General features: G+C 43.2%; 1 protein-coding gene across 1 annotated transcript in view; it reads left to right on the top strand.

Annotated features, from left to right (window-relative positions):
• Positions 1–27,695, top strand: part of SLC45A2 (solute carrier family 45 member 2) — a 323,571-nt gene that overhangs the window by 19,508 nt on the left and 276,368 nt on the right. Inside the window, exon 2 of the mRNA XM_069220574.1 lies at positions 10,594–10,770. Within this exon, the coding sequence (XP_069076675.1) occupies positions 10,594–10,770 (177 nt within the window). The remainder of the gene's footprint in view (positions 1–10,593; positions 10,771–27,695) is intronic.

Here is a 27,695-nt window from a genome sequence, read left to right as displayed (position 1 = left end):
AAAAGAGAGAAGGGAGGAAAGACGGTATATAGGGCACCTAAAATCCAAATTACAATCCTCCTTATATTTTACAAAAAGTGTGCTTCAAATTAAACACAATAACATTTGATTTTCCTCCTGGGCAAGGTTTTTACACATTGTTGAAACTGAGTCCAGGAACAAGGTATGGTATTCTGTAAACGGAATAACAGCAGTCGGGTAAAGGAAGTCCCCTTCAAAAGGAATCTACAACGTTATTGGCTGGAGACACAAAATGATAAAGCTGGAATGTGCGATTTCCTCACTTTAAAGGTATCTTGCTACCTCATCATGCAAAACTAACGAAACGAAAATGTAAAAACAACATAACTGGCACTAAAAGGAACTAACTTGTGGATGTGCTCTTTGTGAAAGAACAAAATGCAGCATCTCAAAGTGAAATTAACCAAAGGCTTAAGTGGGCTGTCCTGTGCCCCACAGTGTATGCTGTGTTGGGTGGACGGAAAATGTCAATGACACAACAGACCAATAGATAAAGAGAGCTAACTGAAAGCCCCTTCAAGTAAGTATATTGTACACATAATTTTAGTAAAATCAAAATATCTTGGCTAACACAGGACCTAAAAAAGGTTTCAAGATTCATGCACGAATAACCCAGGTACTTTTGGTCCTAGTCATAGCATTATAAATTCAGGAGTACAAGCAATAGCAAGCACATAAAAACTTGCAAGTTAAGAGATATTCATGCATCCGACCTGAGAAGTAGGAAAGCTCTAGGTAAAGATAATTATACAGAACCCCACAATACCTGAATCTTGCCCCACTTCATCACCAGGAGACTGGACTGTGGCTATGCCCTCCACTCGGGAATCACTGCACACCTCCTCCAGAGACTACAGACCACCCTACACAACCTAGGACCAGCCTACATCAACCACTACCTGAACTTCCACCAGCCATGCAGGCAACTATGCTCCGGCTCCTTCTCTCTTTTGTCCACACTCCCTGCATTACCAGAAGCACAAGCAGAGGGTGCTTCTTCTCCTACGTTGGAGCAAAGACATGGATTGACCTCTCTCTGCCGCTGCGGACCTATCCTTCTCTACTGGAATTCCGCAAAGCATTCAAGACTTGGCTGTTCGACTGAGTCCCTCAGACTCTGCAAGCACCTAGATACCCTCTCGGGTGATTAGCTGCGCTATATAAATCAATGAATTGATTGGTTGATTGATAGATGCAACAAATGCATGTTGCTGTTGCCCCATTGTCACAGGTAACAGTCTTTTGGAATAAGGGAACAGGGCTAATATTATGTGCTGTGAATGTGGTAAAATCTATGGAGTTCTGCCTCCATCTAGGTTATTTTTTCCAGAGCAGACTAAATGAGTTTAAAGCATGATATCAATAAATAAACTAAAGCTGTAAACAGCTACATGTCTCAAGATGGCCTTTCACATTCTAGTATGAGACAAAATGATGAAGTAGCACAGCAGCCCCAGCATGGCAGTGCTTAGTGCTGTTGGCTGAAACAGAGTGAATGGATGAAAGTCATCCCAATGACACAGGACCAGTCGATACTTGTGATTGCCAGTAGTGACTTCACAGTATGTGTTTAACCGTATGTGACAACATACGAAAAATAAAATTAAATGAGAAATCTCTTTTATAAATCAAGGTTTTCAAATATCAAATGGTATTTGAAAAAAGCAAAGAGAAAGCAATATGTGATCATATACAAAAGAATAGAACAAGCAGTGAGTTACAACTCTAAATTCCAAAAAGGACTAATGTTTTAAATATATTTTAAATAAACTTGATTAGATCAAAAAAGTTAACGTTAGGGGCTCGATTTACAAAGACATCTATGACTGAAGATATCAACTGTACGGCTTACCAAGCATTTACTGAGGAAATCATGACGGATGTAAATAATTTTACTGCAGCAAATTCCTCCATCAGAGGTGTGGATAAACCCATAAGAGTAACACAAGTGGGGGTGGAAGGGTAGAAACAAAGTGTGTCTGGCCTTGTAAGTATGCAACTCCAACTAACTTGTATTTGTTGGCATTCAGAAACTATAGCCTGACCTTTTCCCACCCTAGAAATGGTTGCTGTGGTACTCCAGTAAAGGACTGGTGTAACTCTCTTTCTACGAATGAAAGGCAAACTGCATCCTCAACCTTGGTAGGGATGTCTGGCCTAGGTAAGGATGTATGGGATTTGGATTTTTTCCACACTGAGATTATAAAAACTCAATTTGCACACCAGGCTGATTTCCCACAGTGCGGAATTGTATGCTCTGCAAAAACCTGTATTGTTGAAATAGCAAGCCTTAAAATGTAACATCACATGCCCTGTAGTAGTATGCCTGTAATCCTGATTTGGCATGCTTTCCAGGCGTTCAACTGGAACTGTTTTGTGAACTTCAAAAACATTATAACAGTATGTTCAAGCAGAGGTGTAATTCTCTGTTGCACATCCTTTTACTTTTTTGTGAATATGGTCAATAGTGCTTTATGATAGCTGCCATTTGGCTCCATTCCATGCATGATCATTTCAACCAGTAGTGCAGACTAGACTTGAAATACAAAATTTGAGATTACTTGGATAACGTAAAGAAAAGGATGTTGTTAATGCCATTTAAGAATGACATGGTTTTGGCCATCATTCCCATGTTCCTTGCTTCAATTCTTACCTCTTAACTCTAGCTCCTCCTACATCTTAGACCTGTAAATAGGGACCACCCCCTCAACGCATCCTAATTTATTTATAACACTATAAAATAGGCTATGGGTGACCTGGCAAAGAGTAAGTATGATATATGTTTGGTACCTAGGCTGACTGCAGCTGTGCTTTACCAACTGCAGGGGTCTGTTTGGGACTCAGCAGGCTGTCGAGACAGGAGTTTTTTGAGGCCTTGCTGACTTGACACCTCCATCCCCACCCATGCACTCCTGTATCAGCAGTTGTTTTGGCCCAGACTTTAGTTTTTCTGGTGTGCCATTGGTTGGGTGGGAGAAAGGCTTTCAAGATCTATTAGAGTGACAGCATGAGGCAGGTCACTCACTACCTTACCCTGCTCGGCTGGACCAGTTGTTTTGGCTATCCTGGCTATCTCTGTGTTTCTCATGCCCTGCTGTGTGCGCTGAAATGAGGGCCTTTATTTAAACAGGCTGCTTGCCCACTTGACTGTAGATTATGTCAAGGCATCAGTCTCCCAAGTTTTCATCTGTCTATGTTTTTCAGATGAAAAACGTGTTAATCGGATGCTGTGGCCTTGCCATGAGTTTATTGATCTACATTCATGCTGGGCATTTTGCCTTTTTTTCAGAGCAGGTGAGTTTTTGCCTTAAAAGACTAAGAGGCCCTATACAGGTAAATGCTTTTTTTCACGTTTTAGGATGGGAATGTCCCCTGCGTGGTATACAGTCATAGTTCCCCTTGGCTTGAGTGCCTCATTGTGTATATCTGTCACCCTATTTTCTTTGCCCTAGCCAAACTAATTTACTGTGTGCAAAAGTGTAGGCCTGTCCCTTGGCATGAGCGAGGTCCTGGACCTGTCCTGTGAACTGGAGTGTTGAACCAATCTCTAACTCATTGTACAGACATCAGAATGTCCCTGTTGTGGGTATTATACATAGAGCAGTGGTGTATTGTGAATAAACAGTGGTGACCAGACATTTTCATCTGTCTCTTGAGTAGAGGACTACTGGTCCACTTTTGTGAAGTTCTTCTCTGTGCTAACCATTATCGTAACGCTAACATCCCAAGTGCGTGCTTATGGACTGTGTGGAACATACATTGTGAGATTGACTGGATCAGAGTAAGGGAGACCACTCTGAGCCATTTTTGATACCTCAAGTCTGAACAAGATTGATGCAACATTTTGTTCAATCTCCAGGTCGCAGACTACCCTGCTGTGAGGAGCATCAGTCCGTGTAAAGGCTGTGTCTAGAGCGCAGCCCGGGGAGGACACTTAAAAGGAGAACCTCCACTGACTGGTTCTGAAAATGCCATCAGGGGATCCACAACTCATGTCTGATTTGACTGTATAAAAGTCAAACCCACTGACCCACTTGTTTCATTTCCAAGTTCTCTGTGACCAAGGAAGGGAGTTCTTCACTGAGTGCACATATGACTGCTGTGCAACCACAGCTGCTACTTGTCAACAAACTTCCAAGGGGTAAGGGAACATAACCTACCCCTTGCTTCAATAGCTCATTGCCTGTCCTAAAGTGCCTAGAAGCCACCTGGATGCTGAAAGATGGAAAGTGCCTTACAACAGGAAGAGTGACTGCCCAGGAGAATTGAGTTGCAGCGTGACCACGTTTCAGTGACTCTGCAGAAATGAAGGACTGTGGAGAGCGATCTATGTGCCCTGGTGTCAGCAAGTCCCAGACTAACCAGTACAGTTCTGGTGGGAATTGTGAAGTTACAACACGATCTGATCCATTGAGCATAATGTGTGAAGTTGTAGCATAACCTGAACTGCTGATCTGTGATAGTGTGGCACATCTTGAACCACTGCCCCTGATTTGTGAAAGTCTTCGCAAGGGCCCAGAACTGCTCAGTGACTTTGGGACGTGGTGCGCCATGGTTTTCAATCCAACCAGTGAGGCCCCTGATAGCCTCCATCTGCTCGAGCCTGGTTATGTGTGGGAACACTAATCTGGACCCGAACCGCCCGAATGGGGCTACGCTGAGCACCCTGAGAAGATACAGCCCTCCCCTAAACAGTCACCCCTGGCTGCAGCCACCTAAACCAGACTTGACTGCCGAGCAGGCCATAAGTAACTGCAGGCTCCTGCTCAGCCCAGGAGGGGGTGAGTTAGGGACCATTGGGGGAGCCAGACAGATGCACAAGTAGGACAGTCTGTTCATGGACTGAAAGAGACTTGTTGGGTGAGAATCAGTGAACTGAGATCAAAAGATTGCACGCTAACACAAAAGTACAGTGGTAATCTGAATCGGAACCTACTTACATTAGAACCACAGCCAGGGGAGGGAACTGCCCTGGGGAGGCAGTAGGGATAATTGTGTGAAGAGGAGCCAACTTGCTCTACGGCACTAAATTGCATCATGTACACTTTCCTATATGTAGCATTTAGTTCTGGTTTACATTAAAGTACTTGTATTCATTAAAGTCAGCACTAGCTTGAGCAATCATTTATTACACTAATGTGTTTGAGTGCGGAGCTTGAGCAGCCCCACACTACCTACCTGAGAAGTCTGTGACAGCTCCCCATCACTACCACTGAGAGTCAAGTGACAAAGTGGGTGTGCATGTCCAGTTTGCAGAGCCATAGTAGGATGAACCCGGGGTCCCAGAGGTAAATGAGCCCAGCCCCCATGATTGAGGTCCAGTAGTCTGTACTTGCACTATGGGGCCCTGAAACAGGGGTCTGACACCTAGTCTTTAAGTGAGTTTATGACTGTATCACCCCAGGCCTAACTGCTGTCAGCCTCTTTTCAATGTGCTTCATTGTTCATGTTGCCGTCACTCATAGCCTTGCAGTTTTGGTCAGTTTACAATACTTTGGCCACATTTTTCTAAGTCAGAGGTTATGGCCTGCTACCCTTTTCGTCAGCTGGTAGCTCCCCTGGTACTTAGCCTCAAGTAGGGTTGGCTCCATTTGCGTATTGATGATCATCTGTGATCTTGTTCACAGATTTCCTGTGTGCTGTCTACATTGCCTCGGCCTGCTGCTCCACCTCTCACATCCTTCTCATTTAGGAGGGGGGGTGGGCCATCTATGCCTCTGTGTCTCAGGTCCTGCAGACAGCTGAGGTGGCAGGCTATTGGAGTGAGATGATTCGTGCAAGATGGGCATATGGTTCACTCCTCCAGTAGATCTGCCTGTCTATATATGAAAGGGATGGCAGCCTTTGTCTTCTCTCTTCTTGATTTACTGGCTAGCTTTATCTGCTGTCATAGTTCCAGCCCTAACAGAGCCCTGCCAGTAGAATGTGAGGAACATACATGTTACCACTCACAAATTTCGGGTAGGCTTCTATTTTTTTACACAGACAGGAAGTATTGAGTAGCCAGTGAAAAAGGAAAAACTAGCCTCTCCTGTTTTTATGTTCTGCACATGTCATACTTCAGATGTCTCTCCTGTGGCCTAGTGGGTCTCTAACTTGCCGTGCAATGGTTAAGCAGTCCGGCTGTCACCTTGGTTCCCAGCTTACCTAAAGGATTGTTCAAACACAAGGTTTTTCATGCCACTTTATTAATGCAGCAGCAATCTTGTCTGATTTACATCCATGTTGGCTCCTGCTTCTTCAATGTCGGGTCCTGGAGAGGGTGCATTCTCTTTCTTGTATTGATTGTAGGCAACCTACTCTTCTCAGGGCTGGGGATGTCTGCCGGTTGCCCAGTTGACTTATTTTTCCTATGGCAATTCCTCACCCATCGGTTCCTCCAGGTTGCCTCCAAGCCGAAGGGGCTCAGGGATCCTCTTTGATGTATGTCTGCTGTCTCCTGCTTTGCTTCCTCAGTGTTTTGTCACTTAATTTTGCTATTAATACACATGACCTTTTACATTGTTTAAAGATTGCTGGGTCGGGTTGTCAGTGATATGGAACAGTTAGTTCTGAGGTGTACATAGACTTTGCACTGAAGGAGCCAACCTTAGGGGTCACCATCAAGGGTGCTTCCCCATGGATTGATTGTGGGTGGCATCTCTGCTCAACATCTTGTTCTCCAATTAGTTGTGGATTGGTGGTGACCTCTCTGCTTCATTTTGTGCTCTGGCATTTGCTCTTTGGACCTGTTGCCTTATCCAGCCTCCAATGGTTGGTCATGTTTGGCTTTGGCACATTGCCACTTTGCAAACACTGGAATGAGGAGGAAGCAGTGATTTGATTACATACTGATAATCTTCATAACTCTGACTCCCATTCTTCTTCACTACAGGTCTGACTTCATATCGTCCCTGCTGTTTATTGGGGTTGATCACCAGCGAAAAGTAGTTTGAGGGGATTAAAGTTACTAGTTGATTAGGGGCATTTTTGGGGTGTAGCCTTCCAGGCATAGGTGGAGCTAGAATTGGGAACTAAGGACCGGATTACACATGGTTCTATAAATTGTGATGCCTAGGCAAACGTGTTTGTGCAGGGATTGCAATTACAAGTAGTGCAAGGATTATTGCATCCTGTAATTACCAGGTGTGGTAGAGATTGCATGCTTCCTTAAATTTCAGCTTATCATACCTGTCAGAATTTAACAAGGAGATTACCTTATATGTACCAGGATATGTGGATTTTGGTGTGGTAATTGAGAAAATACACGCTACTTCCCGAAAACTCTAAAGGTGCAATAATTATCACAATCAATTATTTTCTCACACCTCCGGGTCTGATTTTTGCCAAAGAGATACTTTTTGCATCCACTAGGACTTGCATATAATACAGCTCTAAGTGCATTTGGTTAAAAAAAAAATTATTGTTATTTTAAAGGCGAAGATAGGTGACGTCTGTCTGTAGTAAAATGCACACACCACTATGTAAGGGCTATTGGGACTGTGATGAGGAAAACTAGAGCTTGGAATAATGAAGGTTACTGGTAAGTAATTGGAACATTAAACTTTTATGCCACACAATAAGCCTTCCCTCTCAATTAGTCACAGGCCCTGCTGCCTCTTTTGAGAACCCCCAATTGTTACATTGAGAGTGTTAACCTGCTACTTTTTACTTTTAAATAAAGGGTGCTTTGATGCATTTCATTGGCGGTTGGGGCATGTGACACGTTCATCTGTTAATATACCATGTCTTCATGTTGTCTAGTCTGCCTAACACGGGTAGCTGGAGTGTCCACAGTGTGGTGTACTAGTAGAGTGTGGAGAGGGCCAGTGTACCAGAGAGCTATTGCGGTATTTCATTTAAACTGAAGGGAGGTCAGTGAAGTAATTGACTCTGGCTCCTCTGTTCGCAGGCCTTGGTAGTGAATATTCTCATACTTAGGAAAAAATACACAAGCAAAATCTGACATTTAGTGCTATATTATGTCTCTAAATTTCTAAATTGTTAGAGGAGAATAATCTTCTGCACCCCTCACAGTCTGTGTTTTGAATGGGCTTTAGTACAGAAGCAAACCTATTAGTGGTAACTGACTGCATTAAAACCCAGCTGACAATGGGGGGTGGGGGGTCTATAATGGGGCTACTTGACTTATTGGACACTTTTGATACAGCGTCTCATGGCATCCTTTTACAGTGGCCAGACTAAACTGGCATTGTAGCCACCGACTGGAACTAGATACCATTGTTCTTTCTGGCAGAAAACAAGCAGTATTTCTATTGCCCTTTACCTCGGAATTCGATGTCAACTGTGGTGTCTCGCATGGATTGGCCTTTAGCCCTACCTTTTTAAATATCTATATGCCCCCTTGCCTCAATTGTACAAGCCTGGGGATTCAGTGTAGTCAAATGCTGATTATACGGAGTTATGTTCGCCATTCATCTCCTGGACGACCCTGTGCAGCCAACTTCAAGGGTAGTAGATGCACAAGAGCTGCCTCTGCCTAAATTCTGACAAATCTGAAATATTTTTTGGCACTTCACCTACTTTGGATATAACCAGAATTTGGCCATCTGAATTCGGGAAAACGTCCAGCCCCACAGCAGCTGCGGAAAAAAACAAACACGGGAGGTAAGATTGATTACGCCCTCTTTTAGGGAGGAAGTTAGGAACACCCTTGGAATGTGCTCTGCCCTGCTGAAATCTCTAGTGAAGACAGGTACATTTCTCCCAAAATATATACTCTGAATAGCATCATCCATGCCATAATCTTGTTAAGACTAGACTATGAATGTCTTGCTGTATGACTATCCTCAGGGGCTGATGAACAGATTACAGAGGGTACAGAATGCCGCTGCCTGTCTGGTGTTGAACATCTCTCATCACTGTTTAATTTGCAAGGGTCTTAAAACACATTATTGCTACCAGTGAAGCAAAGAATAAAATTAAATCCCCTTTATGTACGTTTAGGGATGTGCTCCTACATCAAAAACAAGAGCAAAAAAATTCCAACCTCTCATAAATCTTGGGTCTACTGAGAAAAATGTTTTATGCAGCCCGAGGATATATAAATCAAGAGCTAGAGGTCCGGCTTTCTCCTACCTGCCCGAAAACCATGGAATTCCCTGCCTAACCATCTGCAGAGAATTAACTCCGAGGCCATCTTTAAGGCTCACTTGGACACCAAACTTTTTAAAGAAGTCTGGCCCTCCTCTGGTGCGGCTCCTTTTTCCTCTCCACCTATTAGGCCTTCATTTTTATGGGCGAGCGCAAAGCACTCAGTTCATTCAGTAATCTCTCTTTGGGCTTCAAACCACGCTCATGTCACGTCAGTCACTTACATTGGTTTGTGGGCTTGCCTTTTAAAATCCGCTTGCTTTCATTTGTGAAGTGCATGCATATATCATGCCTTTTCTGGTGTTCAGCCCACCTACACAGCACCGGTAAACTACTAGAAACATACGAGGCTCGATGTTTTGAGCCTGGGGTCCAGACTACTTTATCTGTTTATTTTTCACGCAGCGCCATTGCGCTGCATTTTACATAGCGCGATCGCGCTGCGTTTTTTTTCTTTGCACCGCTAATAGCTCTAACTCTAGCGAAGGCGAGACCCGTTGCATTGAAAATGCTTATTAGTCTTTTGTTTCTTTGCAACTAGCGCCAGGACACTCCGGTTGGAGCAGCTGTTGCGCTCGACAGAAACTCTTCATTCAGTCATTCATTCATTACTAGTGCAAAAATACACAAGTGGAACGAACAATAGCCATGCATAACCCAGTCATATTGACACGAGCACAACGCAAAATGCGGACGATTATTCAGGATAACGTCAGCATAATGAACATTCTGCCCTGGCCAGTGAAAAGCTGCATATGGGCAGCTATGACTGCATGAACGTCAAGCTTAATTTAACACTTTGTTGCCAAGATGTAAGTTATATAATTAGGAGACCCCAGTTATTTATGCATTTATTTTATTGTTTTATGCGAACATGGGCTGAAGGCGTCTGAGGTAAAAGCAGTCCATCGGTACAAAAAAGGAACTAGTCAATAAGTGTGATTGTTACTTGAACACTCTGGTGATTAAAATAATTACGCGGTTTTAAAGAAGAGCTCAGCATGGTACAGGAACAATGTAAGCACCTAAATTCAACAACAAAAAACCACAAATAAAAAATTACCACTTTGTCGGCGCATCTTTTCAATTAAAACATGAAGTGTAAGGATGCGATGTACTTAAATGAAATGACATTATTAGCTTCAGTTACAGGTTTTACACGTATTGCCACTTTGTGGCTCTCCCAAACTATAAGTGGACTAAAGTTTCTAAATGAATCCATGTCTAAGAACACAGTCGTCCAGTGCTGGGCTTTTCTATGCAAACATATTGTTATAGCACGAGCATTAGTTTAGTTTGTTCACGTGAAGGGAACAAGGACCAGAATGCATTAGGTTGTTAGGTGATCGCGCGAAATTTCAACTTTAACTCCTTGAAGTGTAGGCATAACATGCAGTCCACAGTTAACTAGTTGCAAGAAAACACTACTGACGGGAGGTTGAACGGGTTGTGCTGAATATGTGCTTTCTTTTGTTGCAGCAATCTTCCAAACCCGCGCGGAGAAGCGGACGTGGGCCATCGTGATCACCATGCTTGGGGTGGTGATCTTTGATTTCTCAGCTGACTTCATCGACGGGCCGATCAAGGCTTATTTGTTTGACGTGTGCTCTCACCAGGACAAGGAAAGGGGCCTTCATTACCACGCTCTCCTCACCGGTAGGTGCTGCGTTACTGCTCTGAAACTTGTCTCCCTCATCTTCAGTGGAGCGGTCATCTGCCTGAATCACGAGTCAGTTCTGCTAGACGGGTCCTAAACTCGTGATGCTCACAGCCCAGCTTCAAGTGCGCGAGGAATGCGTGACGTCACGAGCCACAGCCTTCGCTTGCATGCCACGCTTTTTCTTCCAAACTCCATGTCCAAGCATACCTCTTTGAAGTTTCTTTTGAGACATGGTGCCTAGCAGCACTGTTTTGGAATTAGGTCATTTTAATAGCGAAATTAATATAGGACTGTTCAGAGCCCTGTAAAACATGGAATGTAGCCCTGCTTAGTGTTCTGAAAGTGCTCGTAGCGGTAATGTTTGTGCTGTATGAATATTATAAACAGTATAAAGCAGCCAGACTCATCCTGGGTCTCCCACACAGAGCTTTCATCACGCCACACCTCGGGGAACTACATTGGCTCTCGATAAACAACATGCTCAGTTCAGACTCCCTGCATACACATTGAAAGCACTGCACAACTCGAGCCCCGCCTCCCTGTACAGTTGCATCTTTCCCAGCAACTATCCAGACACCTCTGCTTTGCAGGACTCTTACTTGCACACATCTCGAGCATACACAGAACCAGATGAGGATGGTCATTACTCCTAAAGTGTGGAATGATTTTCCACTCCACACCAGAGCTGCTTCTTCTCTTCTCGAACTCTGCAAGAAGTTGAATACTTGGCTTTTCATTTAACCAACCTACAGTAGGCAGGGCTAGGCCAACACGCCTGCTCAGCTCCAGGATAAGTGCAGTTGACTGTAATTTACAACTACACATAACATAATATATTTTGTTTGCCCATATTTGGCACTTAACAGTACTGCTACGCCCACGCCATTCTTCTTCACAGCAGCGCCTAATTTTTGTGAAGTACTTTTCCCCGGACCTCTCAGACAACTCTCATCTAGCTGCCTGTGCACTTCCTCTTATTCAGCCCCTTGAAATAGTACAGTATTATGATCTTTCCTCTTCTTGATTGGTCTGTCGGTCTGTTTGACAGGTAGTTTGGTTCTATCAGAATGAGATGCAGTGGAAGAGCACAAAGGAGCCAGCCTTGCTGCTGAAGTAATATCATTTTATTTTCTTGGTTTTGAGTATGGCCCTAAGACACCTGGACAGAGGCTTGGCCACGCCCACTGCCTGGTTATGACCTCACAAAATTTGACACTGGCAGATGAAGATTCACATAGCTATTCAAATATGTAGAGAGGAATGTGTGGGCATATGTTGATGTGATGATGCATTGCAAACATATCTATAAATATCTTCTCGGAAGAAGTCCACACGGCTCCTCTCCCTCATCTGTGATCAATAAAGGAAGGATGGCGGCAGTAAGAGGTCTCGCTCCTTATCTGTTCTGTTGGTGATGCGGCTAGTATTGAACAATAAAACATACTTTTGGGTCTGTAAAGGATAGTCTAACGATGCAGAAAAGGCTTGCATGTGAAGTTGCTGCTGTTGAGTTTTGATGGGTGAAACAAAGGTCCGGGTAAAGCACTGTCAGAGGTGATGGTTATTAAGCTGGAATATGCCTTTAAAAAAAAGTTTTCTAGATTGTGAGAGCCGGCGTGTATAGAGCATTTGCTGCACTGTTGTCCCTGAATGACTTTTGTGCCTAGGGCCTTGGATAAGTGGCAGCTCTTCTTAAGGGTCTCAGAGGCTATGCCCTCCTTTTTTCTGGCCCTTTTATTATTCACTCTTGGTATAACAAAAATGTCAACCTCCTTCGGGTGCAGCAACCGTCTCTGTCTGATGGCTGGCGCAAGCACACAAGGGCGCCTTCAGAGAGAGATGACCAGGGCTGGAGAAGTCTCATCCCTGGCCTTGGGGCCCTAGCACGCCTCTGTGCTTCCCCCGCTTATGACGTGCTAAGCGTCCTAGCTAAAGGTAGACATGGGTGCTGCAGGCTTGAGCCCTGCAGTGCCCATGGCTACATGCCAGTCAGCCTGTCAACCCGACCTCTCCCAACTCATCACAGATTTGGGAAAGGGTGAAGTGAAAGGGTGGAGACTAAAACCTAAGATGTGCAACTGCAGTTTCAAGGTTTCAGTTCCGTACCCCAGCACCGGAAGCTGGAAGCAGCAGGAGTCAAAATGATGACCTGCAAGCAAGGTGAGAACAAAATTAAAAGCTTCAAAACGTTTAAATGTTGTGTGCTGTGCGCATCGGTAAGTATGTGTGTTTCTAGGTAAATGTGTGTCTGTGAGAGACTGTGTGTGTGTGTGTGAAAGTGAGCGAAAGTGAGAGAATTGTTGGAGTGAGTCAGTGAGTGAGTAAGTGTGAATGAAGGAAATTGAGTGAGGTAGAATGACAGTGTTACTTTAAAGGAGAATGACAGTGGGTATTACTGTGAGCGAGAATGAGAGTGAGTGTTACTGTAAGGGAGAACGACACTGAGTGTAACTGTGAGGGAGAATAACAGTCAGTGTAACTGTGAGGGTAAATGACAATGATTGGTACTGTGTATATGACTGAGGGCCTGATTTAGATGTTGGTGGAGGGAAAAACTCCGTCACAAACATGACAGAGATCTCGTCCGCCATATTACGATCCCATTATATCATATGGGGATTTTAATGCGGCAGAAGGGATACCCGTCACATTTGAGATGGAGTATTCTATCTGACGAGATCTAAATCGGGCCTTGAGTGAGTCCGAATGAGTGAGACAGAATTAGAATCAGTGAGGCCTAGTTTGTCAGAGTGAGTCTAAATGAGTGGGACCTAGTAAGGGTGAGTGAGAATGATTGAGATTAGATGAGTCAGATGAATGAATCAGAATAAGATTAACTGAGCATGCGTGCGACTAAGTGAAACTGAGAATAAATGAGACTGAGTGATCCACAGTCTGAATGAGTCAGAGAATGAGTTAGACGGAATGAGACAGAGAAACCGAATGAGTCAGCAAATGAGTGAGAGGTTGTGAGTCGGAATGAATGGGACTAAATGGAAACTAATCTGACCATGATACTGTGGGAGACAGTGAGATGGAATACGAATGAGTGGGACTGAATGAGATTGATTGACACGGAGTTAGACGAACAGAGAATGAGTGATACTGTGTGAGTCAGAATAGGACTGAGTGCGACACCCAAACCCACTGAGAAGTCGGGCACACTGACTGGAGTTAGAGCCAGAGATTACACTATTCCATTTTTAACCCCTTCGCTGCCAGTTCTTTTCCCCCTCAGGTGCCAAGCCTTTTTTTTTTTTTTTTACTATTTAGGGCAGTTTGCGCTTAGGACCTCATAACTTTTTGTCCACATAAGCTACCCACGCCAAATTTGTGTCCTTTTTTTCCAACCTCCTAGGGATTCTAGAGGTATCCAGAGTTTGTGGCTTCCCCTGGAGGAGACCAAGAAATTAGCCAAAATACAGCAAACATTTTCATTTTTTTTGTAATGGGGGAAAAAAGGGCTACAGAAGAAGGCTTGTGTTTTTTTTCTCCTGAAAATGACATCAACAAAAGGTTTGTGGTGCTAAAATCACCATCTTCCCATCTTTCAGGAACAGGCAGACTTGAATCAGAAAACCACATTTTTCAACACAATTGAAAATTTTACTGGGACATAACCCATTTTTACTATTTTGTGTGTGCTTTCAGCCTCCCTCCAGTTAGTGACAGAAATGGGTGTGAAACCAATGCTGGATCCCAGACAGCTAAACATTTCTAAAACTTAGATAAAATTCTAAATTCAGTGAGGGGGTCATTTGTGTAGATCTTACAAGGTTTTCGTGCAGAAATTAACAGCTAAATAAAAAAAAAAAAAAGGAAATTGAGGTGAAAAAACCAGCCATTTTTCTTCACGTTTTACTCTAACTTTTTCTTGATATGTAAATTTTTAAAAGTAATACACAGTTATGTCTGTTGCTCTCTTCTGGTTGTGGGGATATACAAGACTTGTAGGTTCATCAAGAAATCTAGGTAGCCAGAGCCAATAAAGGAACTGCACTTTGCAATGGGTTTTCATTGTATACTGTGTATACAACAATTCATTTGCTGAAATATAAAGAGTGAACAATAGGTATCAAGGAAATCTTTTGTATTTAAAAAATGGGCACAAGATAAGGTGTTGAGAAGTAGTGGTTATTTGCACATCTCTGAATGCCGGGGTCCCCAGACTAGCATGGAAATTACAGGCCATTTCTCAAATAGACGTCTTTTTTACACACTGTCTTACACTTGTTCTGCTATTCTGTGTTACTCCCGATTAAAAAATGGTACCTTACTTGCGTGGGTAGGCCTAATGCACACAACAGGAAACACAGCATGGACACATCAAATTTTTACATTGAAATCTGATGTGTTTTTGCAAAGTGCGTAGCTGTGGATTTTGGCCTCTAGCTCAGCTGGCAGCTAGCAAAACCTACCAAACCTGTGCAATTTTGAAAACTAGATACCTAGAGGAATCCAGCATGGGGTGACTTGTCGGGCTCTCACCAGGTTCTGTTACCCAGAATCCTTTGCAAACCTTAAACTTTGGCCAAAAAAACACTTTTTCCTCATATTTCAGTGATAGAAAGTTTTGGAATCTGAGAGGAGCCACAAATCTCCTTCCACCCAGCATTCCTCCAAGTCTCCTGATAAAAATAGTACCTTGTGTGGGTAGGCCTAGTGACCATGACGGGAAATGCCCCAAAACACAACATGGGCACATCACGTTTTTCCAAAGAAAACAAACCCGTTTTTTTTTTTTTTTGCATAGTACCTAGCTGTGGATTTTGGCCCCTAGCTCATCTGGCACCTAGGGAAACCTACTAAACCTGTGCATTTTTTAAAACTAGACCCCTAAGGAAATCCAAGATGGGGTGACTTGTGGGGCTCTCGCCAGGTTCTATTACCCAGAATCCTTTGCAAACCTCAAAATGTGGCCAAAAAACACTTTTTCATCTCATTTCGGTGACAGAAAGTTCTGGAATCTGAGAGGACCCACAATTCTCCTTCTACCCAGCATTCCCAAAAGTCTCCCAATAAAAATGGTACCTCACTTGTGTGGGTAGGCCTAGTGCCTGTGACCGGAAATGCCCCCAAATCACTATGTTGACACATCAAAACTACCTATTTTTGTGAGGTGGGGGCACCTGTGTTTTTTGTCCTGGGCTCAGCAGCCATGTAGGGAAACCTTCCAAACACAGAAGTTCCTGAAAATCAGACACCCGAATGAGGCCAGGGTGGTGTAATTGGCGTGGATCCCCCAGTGTTTTCTTACCCAGAACCCTCAGTAAACCTCAAATTTAGCTAAAAAAACAATTTTTTTCCCACATTTCTGCGTGGGAACCCCACACCATACATACCTCACTTGTGTAGGAGGGGCAAATGCCTGTGACAGGGAAGAGCCAAAAACATGTCGAAAATGAGGGGGAACCAAAGCGGGTCCAAAAGGGCAGTTTAAAAAAAATGTTTTAGGCCAACAAGTGGAGCAGAACTTTTATCGGTATAGATGCGACAATGCTGGGTGGTAGGAAATTTGTGGCTTCCTGCAGATTCCGGAAGGTTCCATCTAAAAAATGTGGGGAAAATGTGTGATTTCAAGCAAAATTAGAGGTCTGCAGGGCATTATGTGTAGGAAAATGGTGTGGGGTGCATGTGAAGCACACTACCCTCGACTCACCCAGATGTTTAGTTTTCAGATGTCTAGATCTCGTAGATTTTTTCTAGATGGCAGCACCCCAAAGTCCATAAAGTGCAGCCCTCACCATTCCAAATGGTACAATTTTGAGAGTTAGACAAGCTCTCATGGCCCAAAAGTAAAACCAAAACCCAAAATAACCAAATTTCGTCTTGCTTGCCATTGGGATAAGATCTTCTAGTGTGCGGGGGGGAGAGCTGAAAGACTGTTACCCTCTTTAGTTGGGGTGAGGCATAACCATACCCATACAGGTTGGTAGCCACCACCTCGCTATTTTTGATTTGTTTTGAATTCCCTGGCATCTAGTAGGATTTCTGCCCCACCGTGGAGTGGATCGGGGGTAATTGCCCCATCTGCCCACCGGTGGGCAGAATAACTTTGTCCTGATTTAATGGGGGGGTATGGCCAACCCCCCTTTTTATTTTTTATTTTGTTATTCTTGTCTGGTAGGCTTTCTGCTCCCCTGGGAGGCAGACGAGCCTTACAAAAATAGGCTGATCTGACCTAAAGGGGGCAGAAATGTCCTAAATGAAATTTGCCCCCCCCGGGGAGCGAACATTGCCTAGAGGGTCGCTCCCCGTGTGTGAAATTGACGCAAAAAAAAAGAACCCTGGTGTCTAGTGGATTGGCCCAAGAAAAATAGGCCAATCTGCCCCCAGGGTGGGCAGAAATGGCCTAAAATAAATTTGCCACCCAGGGGAGTGACCCTTGCCTAAGGGGTCGCTCCCCTTTTTTTAAATTGTCGCCAAAAAAAATCCTTGGTGCCTTGTGGTTTCTGCCCCTATCTGCCCCCGAGAAATGGCCTTAGATAAAATGACCCCCCCTGGGGAGCGACCCTTGCCAAAGGGGTCGCTCCCCTCATGACAATTTCAAAATAATAAACAAATCCCTGGTGTTTAGTGGCATTCCTGCAGTACGATTGCTATGCGATCGTGATGCAGGAATGCTCATAGAGACATGAACAGGGAAGAAGTAGCCTCTCCTTCCCTTTTCCTGCCTCTCTACCACCCGTGCCCCCATAACGAGGAGAAACTCATTTGTTTCCCCTCGGTTGCACTGGAAGCATGACTTCCAGCGCGATGGGAGGCGACCTTTGATGAGGTCAGCGCGCAATTGCGCGCTGACATCATTGGGCTTCACAGGGGTCAGGATTGGAAGGGGAAGAGATTTTCTCCTTCCAGCCCTGCCCTATGGCTGGTGTAGCGGAGACCCACGGAGGCGGGGGGGCTAGCACTTCCCTGAGGGCCTCTACCGGGACTTAATGGTTACGCCTGTGGTGCCTCAGCGCTGCGCCACCGGACGTAACCATTACGTCCGTGGTGGTAAAGGGGCTAAGGGCCACCTACAGCTCCTAGAAGTGTTATTTGATTGTTTTGTTTTCCTCCAAAAATTGTAATCTAATTTTGACCACTTTTGATCAGTTTATTTATTGATTTGTTATCCTTTTGTTTTTAGGCCTGGCATTAGCCAAGGCCTATTAATTTTACCAAAATTATACTAGGCTTTTTTATAGGCTTTCAGTCTGCCATTTTCATCCATTGGTGTGTTATTGTGTCATTCACATATTTGTTCTGCTGCTAACACATTCAGAATGGTTCAATGAAACCGCCTACTTCAAACACTGAGTAACGTCTCTGTGGGTGATGGCATTCTGCTGTTTCACAAAGAGCACAGCCATATATAAAGTAAATCCCTTAAATGCCTGGGATTATTTGAAAATCTTTGCTTTCAGTCAACTTTTTTCTTTTTTCTTTTAAGAATCACGAGATCCCGTAACCTACCAAACAAGTATGCTTTGCTAGGTATTTGTTTAAAAAAAATAAACATTGACAAAGCTAAAAGTCTGATGGGCAATACCTTTTTTGGTTTGCAATGATTGTTGATTAATTGATCAAGTAATTGTATGGGATTGTTTCTTGACGTTAATATTGTTGTTGCTTAAATATTAAATAGATAGTAGTGTGTGGTCTATGGAAAAGCCTTCGCATGCTGCTTTGCACCGTAGCTACCAGGCCTGAAGCCCAGGGTTTTAAAACTGTTTTGATTTAGCCCAGTGCTAGATTACTAATTTCTCCTAAATAAATAACCCAGAATCTTACGGCCACACAGGCACTTAGGTAAAAAGAAGTGTTTATCCAGTAATTCCTTAAATGAGTTTTTATTGTGATTCCATCTTTTCCACTATTGGTAAATCTCAATTCTGAAGTGCACTCTTTACATTGGGAGCAATTCTACTGTGCCATAGGACTAGCCAACACAAAACAAATCTATTGCCAGTCTTTCGTTCAAATAGTTTTTTGTGTGGCAACGTTTCAGAACAGAATAGTAGTACATTGGATACCTGGCAACAGCACTTCTTCTTCCCTGAGGGGAATAACACATCCAAAGTATTTTGAACGTCATGCATTACAGTCAGACTCCCTTAGATACAGGTGTAGGACAGTTATTGGAAATGCCATCCAAACGAAGCAGAGAAACCAGTACAGCACAAGTGGACACCTACTTTAAATAAATGGAATTATACAGTCACAGCCAAAACAGTACCACTATTTATTATGTATTAAAGCAGAATGTTTGTTCACCAGGAATAGGAGTCGGAACCACAAATGCTGGAACCACGCATGCCTAAATAATGCGGTTGGAACAACAACTGCGTTGCTACCACAAATGCCTTTACCACAAATGCCTTTACAGCGATTTTTTGTTGCAAAGGCATTCCTGGTAAAGGCATGCGTGAAACGGCATGCGTGGTTCCAGCATGGGACTCACCCCACCCCTAAAACAATTGTACCCCAACCCCCACCTCTTAAAACTATTCTAAAACTACCCTGACCTCCACCCCTAAAACTTAAACTAACCTGCCCCTAAAACTACTGTGACCCTCCACCCCCCTAAAAATACACTGACCCCTGCCCCTAAAAACTAAAAATAGCCCAAGCCCGCCCCTAAAACTACAGCCGCCCCACCCACATCCCTAAAACGTAAACTACCCTGACCCCTTACACCCCTAAAACCTAAACTACCCCGACCCACTACCCCTAAAACTAATGCACCCCCTAAAACCTAAACTACCACAACCCCACCCCTAAAACTTAAGTGACTCCCCCACCTCCCTAAAACCTAAACTACCCCTGCCCCTAAAAACTAAAAAAAACCCAACCCCCACCGCTAAAACTACAGTGACCCCCCACGCCCCTCAAACCTAAACTACCCCAACCCCCGCCGCTAAAGCTACCGCGACCACCCGCCCCTAAAACACCCACCCCTAAAACACCCGCCCCTAAAACTACTGCGACCCTTCCACCCCCTTAAAACCTAAACTGCCCTGACCCTCTAAAACTACAGCGACCTCCTCACCCCCCTGAAACCTAAACTACCCCCACCCGCCCCTAAAAACTAAAAATACCCAACCTGCCATTAAAAATATCCCGCCCCCAAAACTACAGCGACCCCGCTCCTAAAACCTAAACTGCCCCAACCCCCAAAACTACAGCGAGACCCACCCGTAAAAATACCATGACACCCCACACCACCCTAAAACCTAAATTACCCTGACCCCCCACCCTCCCCTAAAAATCCCCTGACCCCTCCCACCCTGCCCCTACAAGCTAAAAATACCCCACCCCTAAAACTTCAGTGACCCCCTCCTAAAACCTAAATGACCCCGCCCCTAAAAACTAAAGATACTCTGACCCCTACCCTGCCCCTAAAACCTAAACTACCTCAAACCCCCCCAACTCTGCCCCTAAAACCTAAACTACCCCAAACCCCCTCACCTCCACCCCTAAAAACTAAAAATACCCTAACTCCCCCCAGCCCGCTCCTAAAAATGAAAAATACCTGACCCCCCCAAAACGGCCCCAGCCCCACTTACCTGATCGCGTCCTCTGACAAAGCTGACTCCCTTCATCTGTGCCTTAACCACGCATGTGTGTTGTTCAGAACATGCGTGGTCAAGGCACAGAACAACAAAGTCGTGGTTAACGAAAGCTTTGTTTCGATTTCGTTGTTCATGACTTATTTGTTCCAGAGTCATGGTTGGGGATGTTTCCCTCACAGCCTTCAGCAGTAGGACAGCTTTGTAAGAAGTCTAACAGGAGAGACTCTGAAGGAGAGGAATCCAGCTGGATACTGATGACACCTATGAAGAGCATTGGTAGTGATCATCGATCAATTAACTAGAGAACAAGAGAACAATTAACTAGAGAAAGCCTAGTAGGAGTGCCAAAAAACAACAAAAGTGCTCTCAGATGGTAGGTTGGGTGCAGATTTTTCAAAAGCTGAGCCAGGCACACCAACACAATGTTATCAGTGAATGGTTTTAGAAGCCTTTCATCTTTTATCCTTATGTGCTACAGATGATCCAGAAGGGACATTACTTTGAGTGACTGCATTTTGCCCTCTCCTTCGGTAAACATCTGCACACAAGGTAGTTCCCTTTAGTGCCAGTGTTGCATGATGTGATAATAGGACAAATTTGATGTGAGCACAGAGCACATTCCAGCTTTATTAGTTCTGGTCTCCTTCCAATGCTGTTGTGAATTCCTTTTGAAGTGGACTGCTTCTATTTCATAGCATACCATATTGTGTTCCTAGAGTAGACTCGGTTTAACCAATGGTTCTTTAATAAATGTTTGACAGGAAGAAAACAAAACTTTATTGTGTTTAATTCGCTGCAACACTTTTACTTAAACATAAATGGGGTGTTATTTGGGATGTAGCATCCAAATATTTTATACTGTGAACCCTCAATCTTTCCTTCTTTACAACTTCTTTCATTTTACTCTTTCCTTCTTTCTTTTTTGCCTTTTTTCATTTTCCTTTTTTTGCATTATTTCCTTATTTCATTCCTCCTTTCCCCTTTTCACTTTTGCCATTCCTTTTCTTTCCTCTCTTTCCTTCCTTTCTTCCATACATTTCCTTTTTCTTTTATACTTTCCCTTTTCTTTCCTTCTTTATTCTTTTCTTCCCCTCTTTTTCTTTACTTTCTTTCTTGTATTTCGTTCTCTTTCCTTTCTTTTTTTGCCTTCTTTCTTTTTCTTTCCTTTTTTGCATCCTTATTTCCTGACATCTTTTCTTTTTTCTTCTCTTACCTTCTTTCTTGTCTTTGTTCCTTATTATCTTTCCTTCTTTCTTCTTTCTGCATCTTCTCTTCTTACTTTTTGCCTACTTTCTTTTCTTCTTTCTTTCATTTCACATACTTTATTCCTTCTTTCTTTCCTTTTGCTTTTTCTTTCCTTCTTTTTTTGCCTTCCTGTTTCTCAAGTGCCTTCTTACACTCCTTTCTTTTTGCATTCTTTCTTTCCTCCTTTTTGCCCTCTTGTTTTCTTTGCCTTATTTCTGTGTTTCATTCTTTCCCTATTTATTCCTATCATCCTTCCTTTGTGTATTCCTTCCTTCCTTCCTTCCTCTTTTTTATTTTTGTAGACCTCCCTGTTTGTATACCTCCCTTTCTTCTTTTTTGTACACCTTCCTTTCTTCGTTTTCACCCTTCTTCCTTTCCTTTTTGTATCCCTTCCTTCCTTTTTTGATTTTCTGTCTTGAAGGCGAGGCTAGCTGCTAATGCCAGACATATAACTTTTTTAGGTCTCTGTTAGCATGAGACCTCTTAATTTCACTAAGAGTATGTATAACATAGTTACTTATTGGTGTTTTCAGCCAGACGTCATCCATTAGATGGTGACTGTCATCCACATTTTTACTACACCTACTCCAGCATGAATCAAGGGGCAATGTTCACCTTTTTCAGCTATTTACTGACTTCACTGTGAGTTCCTGAATGCTGTCTTTTCACAAGGATCACATCAGCACACCCTTAAGTGCCGGCTGCAGCTTCCACAACAATAAAGTTTTGAAACAAACATAACAAAAGAGTGCCAAAAGGCCCACGGCAAATGCCAGATCTTTTGGCTTTGCTAGTGCTTGTTTGCGGTATGTCTGCTTTAACTGCACACAGTTGTTGCAAGAATGAACTGTACTGTTTAAAAAAAAAAAGGGCTTTGCTTCAGATTTCGTCTGGTAGCTCAGGCGAAGGCATCTTTGGTTAAATATTAATGCACAAAAGATAAAATCAACAGTATCCTCTGGAACCTAATGTACATGTTAAGGAGTGTAACTGATTGTGCAAGGAAAGAGCAAAATAGCTTTCTATCCCCTGCGTATTTATCCAGGGGAGTAATAGAAGTACCGAGGGGAGGTCTTGGTAGAATGAGTACTTCACCCAGTCACTTAAGCTATTGAGAATATCAAATGCATTAACCTGAATGCTACGAGGTAATGACGTAGTCTTACTCTGTAAGTGATTTATTAGATCCAGTAACGTTCTGCTCGATAAGTCTTTAATTCTGTTTGTACGGATTTCAGAGTTTATGAAAGGGCAGCAAATGGATGAGCTGCCTGGTCCATTGCTATGGCAACATTTCACAACAGTTGGGTAATACGTTTGATATCTGGCGACAGTTCTTCTGCTTTCCAGTGCTGGTAAGTCCAGGATGTGTGTAGAATACATAGCAGTTTAGTCAGACTTTCGGGGATTTAGTGATAAGGGGTGTTAGAAAAGACAAAGGAAAGCCAAACACGGCAGAGATACATGTCCAGCGGAAGTAGGCACCTAAAGGAAGGGAACAGTGTTATAGGACAAGGGGTAAAGTTGCACGCTGGTCATAGGTATGTCCCAGTCTTCACCAGTGCACCCTTGTAGATGCAGTTCAGGCAGTCCACAAATTACACTATTTCCTGTGGTCACTTGAGTATTGAAGCACAGCCAGTGCTAGTCGCCCACAAGAAAACATGTAAGTTATGGACTGCCTTGAACTTCATTTACCATGATGCACTGTGGTGGATTGGGAAAGAGCTGCGACTGCTTGCGACTCCACCTCTTATCAACGTAGAGATACGATCCTGCCTCTTGGCAGAGCTGGTGAGCGGTTTCCAGAGCCAGGAGTCTGCGTATGGGAGCTGTTTGACACAGATCTACAGACACTAAACAGCGAATCATGCCCCTCCCACAATAGCGCAGAAGAACAAAACACTTGGGTCAAGGGCTATCCAGCACTGGCTGCGCTTTAACACTCAGGTAATTGCAAGGCAAGACATAAGTTGTGGACTGTCTGACCTTCATGTTCCATTGATGCACTTGGGATTACTGGGACAGACCCATGACCCGTGTGTGGCTCCACTCACTGGCCGTGTTATTACACTACCATTATTTACTGTGCTATTATATATTAAAGTGGGATGTGTGCTCACCACCTATTGGCAAAATATTTGATTTGTGTAGTGGTGGCTACCACAAGAGACCAGTATAGCAAGGGGGGATCTGAAGGAGGGTTATCCATTAGAATAGTGCCGACTCCATTGAAGAGCACGGATAGTAAATATGGCATGAGTGTCACTTTTCTAACTACAGAAAAACTGAGAGGAGCGTGGAAAAACAACAAAAGCTTTCTTGATAGAGAAGTGGGGTGCTAGCTTATTCGAAAGGAGAAAATTACCTGCTAACCCAATCTTACATGGCTGTGGTTGAAGCAAATTCATTTATTTTTCTACTGCTCTGCTATTGATGACTCAGAAGTACCAGACTGTGAAAGTGTGGCACCTTCTCTACCTCTTGTGCCCCAAAAGTTAAATGCCACCTTTGTGTGTGTGTAAGGAAGTACCACACTGTGGTGTCCCCCGTGCCCATCCACAGGAGAAGGCAGCCCCATTCGGTCCCAGAACACTGGAATCGCCATCCTCCTATGCTGTGTCTGGTCCTTACCAGGCCATGCAAGTGCAGCTGACTCAACGATTGCTGGACTGTCTGTCTGTACGTCCTGACATAAATAGTAGTGGATAGAGAGGTGGAGAGAAGAGAATGGTCACACAAAACAACATAATAAGTTGACATGCTGTTGTGTATATCCTCTTTTTGTGCAGCTCAGAGATGTACTGAGCGTTTCTTACAAAAGTACAAGGACAGCAAAAGCTTATTTCGTTTTTTTCCTGATTTTCTCTCTTTACTCATTGCTTCCTTTCAGTCATAGCTCATTCCTTTTAGTGCCTCCTGTATATTGCCTGCATGCCGGTCTTCATTGGTGCCTCCTATGTGCTCTTATGTCACTATGACTGACTTTGCGGGTCAATTTGGGTTCGCTGACCTCTTCGCCTCCTTTGTTTGTTCTTTGTTGAATTCCCTTCACACCATCCATGATTTGCTTAAAAAGCAAGTGACTTCAATAATCGTGATTTTCCCCCTTTAAACTTATCAAAGCAGTCCTCTGTTTAGACCAGTGATACTCAAAGTACGGCCTGGGGAGAGGGGGGGTGAGGGAGGCGTGGGCGGCCTGGGGGGGAGGAGAAAGGGTGTTGCTGCAGGGGCACAATCAGCCTTCCTGACCTTTGTGTGGCCCCTGGTCGACACTTGACTCAGCAGTAAATAAGGGGGCGAGCATTTATTTATAGGTTAATTGCAGTGAAAGAAAGGAAGTAACTTGGGTGTCCTGCAGCACTTAACTTTAGGAGCTCTTTCGTTTATAAAGAAACATTGCAGCATACCTCTTCAAAATTCAAAAAGTGTATTTCATAAACATGTAGAAACGTTTCACCTTAGTAAATCAGATTATATCAGTGCCTTGAAAAGTATTTTTTTTAAGTGAGTTTTCACACATGAATTTAGAAACCTTCATGCTCATTCTCCCTCTCACACCCTCGGCCTGACAAGTAAGAGGCAAGCCCATTGTTATATGCAACCTGTGGGTGGCCGGGGTTCCTGCATGAACAACATTATAGTTTATTAAATCAAACACAAAAGGTTTTCTACAGTGTAAGTCCTGAAGTCATGTATTTTCAAGTCCTCATATTTGATAATGAAGAAAAAGAATGGAAAGTGAAATAAAACAATTGCCTAGGATTACACAATTTGATCAAGTGGGGAGGCCGGGATTTATTCCAGATTTTCTGGTTCCACATTATGCAGTTCATTTCAGCCACTAGATGCACAAGCTGCCCTTTCCCTACACCAGCTATACGACCACCCCTGCTGGCATTAGTGCAGCCCTCGGTCACATTACTGAGCAAACTTTTTGGCCCCCTTGGAAAATGTTTGTGATTACTCATGGTTCAGACCGTTCTGCTTCACTGCCGGGTACCCAGCCAGAATAACTCTGGCAGCTCAGCAGTATTGGCAGCTGGAAATTTATCAGCGGTCCATGGTTCACTGCAGGAGACTGGCAGTGCCAGCAGTTTTTCTGCCTGACGAAGTGGGTTTTGGGAAAGTAAAATCACCCAGAGTCCCACGCCTGCAAGCCACAAATATATAAAAGTCGTATTTTTGCGACCCTATGTGCAATGTCTGCCCGGACTAAATTTAAAAGCAACTGCATTAAAGACTTGCGAAGCCAGTTTGACGTATTGAGTCTGTTACAGACATGCAACCTTCAGTGTAAATGTGAGCACTTGAATTAAAATAGTAATTTACAGAAGCCACAACCTGCATGTCAGAAAACCAACGAGGAGTACAAGAAGGTTTTAGATTATGCCATAGAACGATTGTTCTTAACCTGTGGTCTGAGGACTCCTGAGGGTCCGCAAGGCCCACTCAGGGGCTCTGCAAATGCGTTACCAGATTAAATAATATTAAAATAATGAAGTGTATACAAATAAACAAGCAAAACTGAAAATGTGATTTTTTTTTTCTATAGTTGATTGTGAATTACACAAAATATTTTGAAGTTTTGGCATTTGTTAGGTGTATACTTGTTTTGGGATTTTTGTGTGTTGTTTTGAGTTTCGTCCTATAAATTACTTAGCTTGTGGTTTCCCCGCTTCCAATAATGATTCGATTGGAGTCCCTGTATCAATTTTCTAACACTGATGGTATTAATGTGTTTCTAACAACTCAACTACACAACTACAAGCAATTGGGTACAATAAGCAAATAAACAACATGCAACGGCTTAAAAAATACTTTAAAATTTGCTTCTAGGTTATGCTTAATAACCAAACTATCTTACTACAAAAATAGTTTGAGATCTGTACTTGTAATTTAGGGTGCACTGACAAGTAGCCAGGAGAAAACCTAGCAACAATGAGACTTTTTAAATTTCAGTATTTAGTGTGCATAGATCTCGCCAGGATTCCTAGTAGATATCAAAGTGGCAGAAAACCTTTATAGTCCACAACTCTTGGAGCTACAACCCAATGACAAGACATGTAAATGAGCACTCCCATGTCTCATTGGAGTGTGGCTTGTCTCTTAAGAAAATACAATACATTTGAATAGCATAAACTCTAAAATTAATTAAATCCTAACATATTAAGCTACAAAAGGACTTGCGTGATATGCACATTAACAAAGCATGCTGTGCAAAAAGACTGCCACTCAGGTTTTTGACCTTCTGTATTCAGACATAACTTTCCCTGATCTGTTCACTTTTAGAGTTTATTTGGACTATTTGTTTTACAAGTGATCTTGCCCACAATATCAATTGTTGGTCTTGATAGGGCTTTTAAATAAATATATGTTCAAGTACACTTGATCAATCAAACTATTCTTATTTCGAAATTATTTCTTCTCTAAAAACTTACTTACCAATGTACATTTCATTTTTGAAAGTATTGGGTTCTGCAGTAGCTTTCCTTTTATGATAATTGCCCGTGGAAAGAATCACTTGATGGTTATCTGTGTTGGAGAATGCCACAGTACAGCTAGGGTATTGAGTGCTGTTGATACTGCTTAAATACCAGTGCCTAATTTGAGCTGGTGTTTTTCAGTGCTTGGGATCGGCACTTTAACACCAGCTCTTATAAGAGCCTGCCACATGGTGGCGATGTTTGTCTAATTTTGTGAGAAACACAACATCAGTTGTTTAATAATTACATATAGATTAAAATCCCTAATACCAGACACCCAAAGTTATAAGAATAGCTCGGGCAGCATATATTGGTCATTTTTAATGTAGATTTAAAGTCTGAATTGTCACACGTATATGAATGTGATGGTACTGTCATTGGCAGCGCTAGAGGGGGTAGTGGGTGGTGCAGGTTGCAGTGGCTTTCTGACAAGGGGGCCGGTACTTATTTATTTTTCTAACAAATTTAGTACTGTAAAATACCCCCAAATTAATGGATGTCTGGGGCACCTGAAGCAGACTCCAGGAGCAGGAGTGTCAAAGGGTGTATCATCCAACAGTCAGCTGTGCAGGAGGGGGATGAACGGAGTACAGACATGCTTCAGGCTGATGGTCAGGACTACAGTAAAGAGCT

The sequence above is a fragment of the Pleurodeles waltl genome, chromosome 1_1 (assembly GCF_031143425.1).
Source record: "Pleurodeles waltl isolate 20211129_DDA chromosome 1_1, aPleWal1.hap1.20221129, whole genome shotgun sequence".
Classification (NCBI taxonomy): Eukaryota; Metazoa; Chordata; class Amphibia; order Caudata; family Salamandridae; genus Pleurodeles; species Pleurodeles waltl.
Note: the sequence above shows the minus strand (reverse complement) of the source record. Positions and strands in the feature narration are given on the sequence as shown.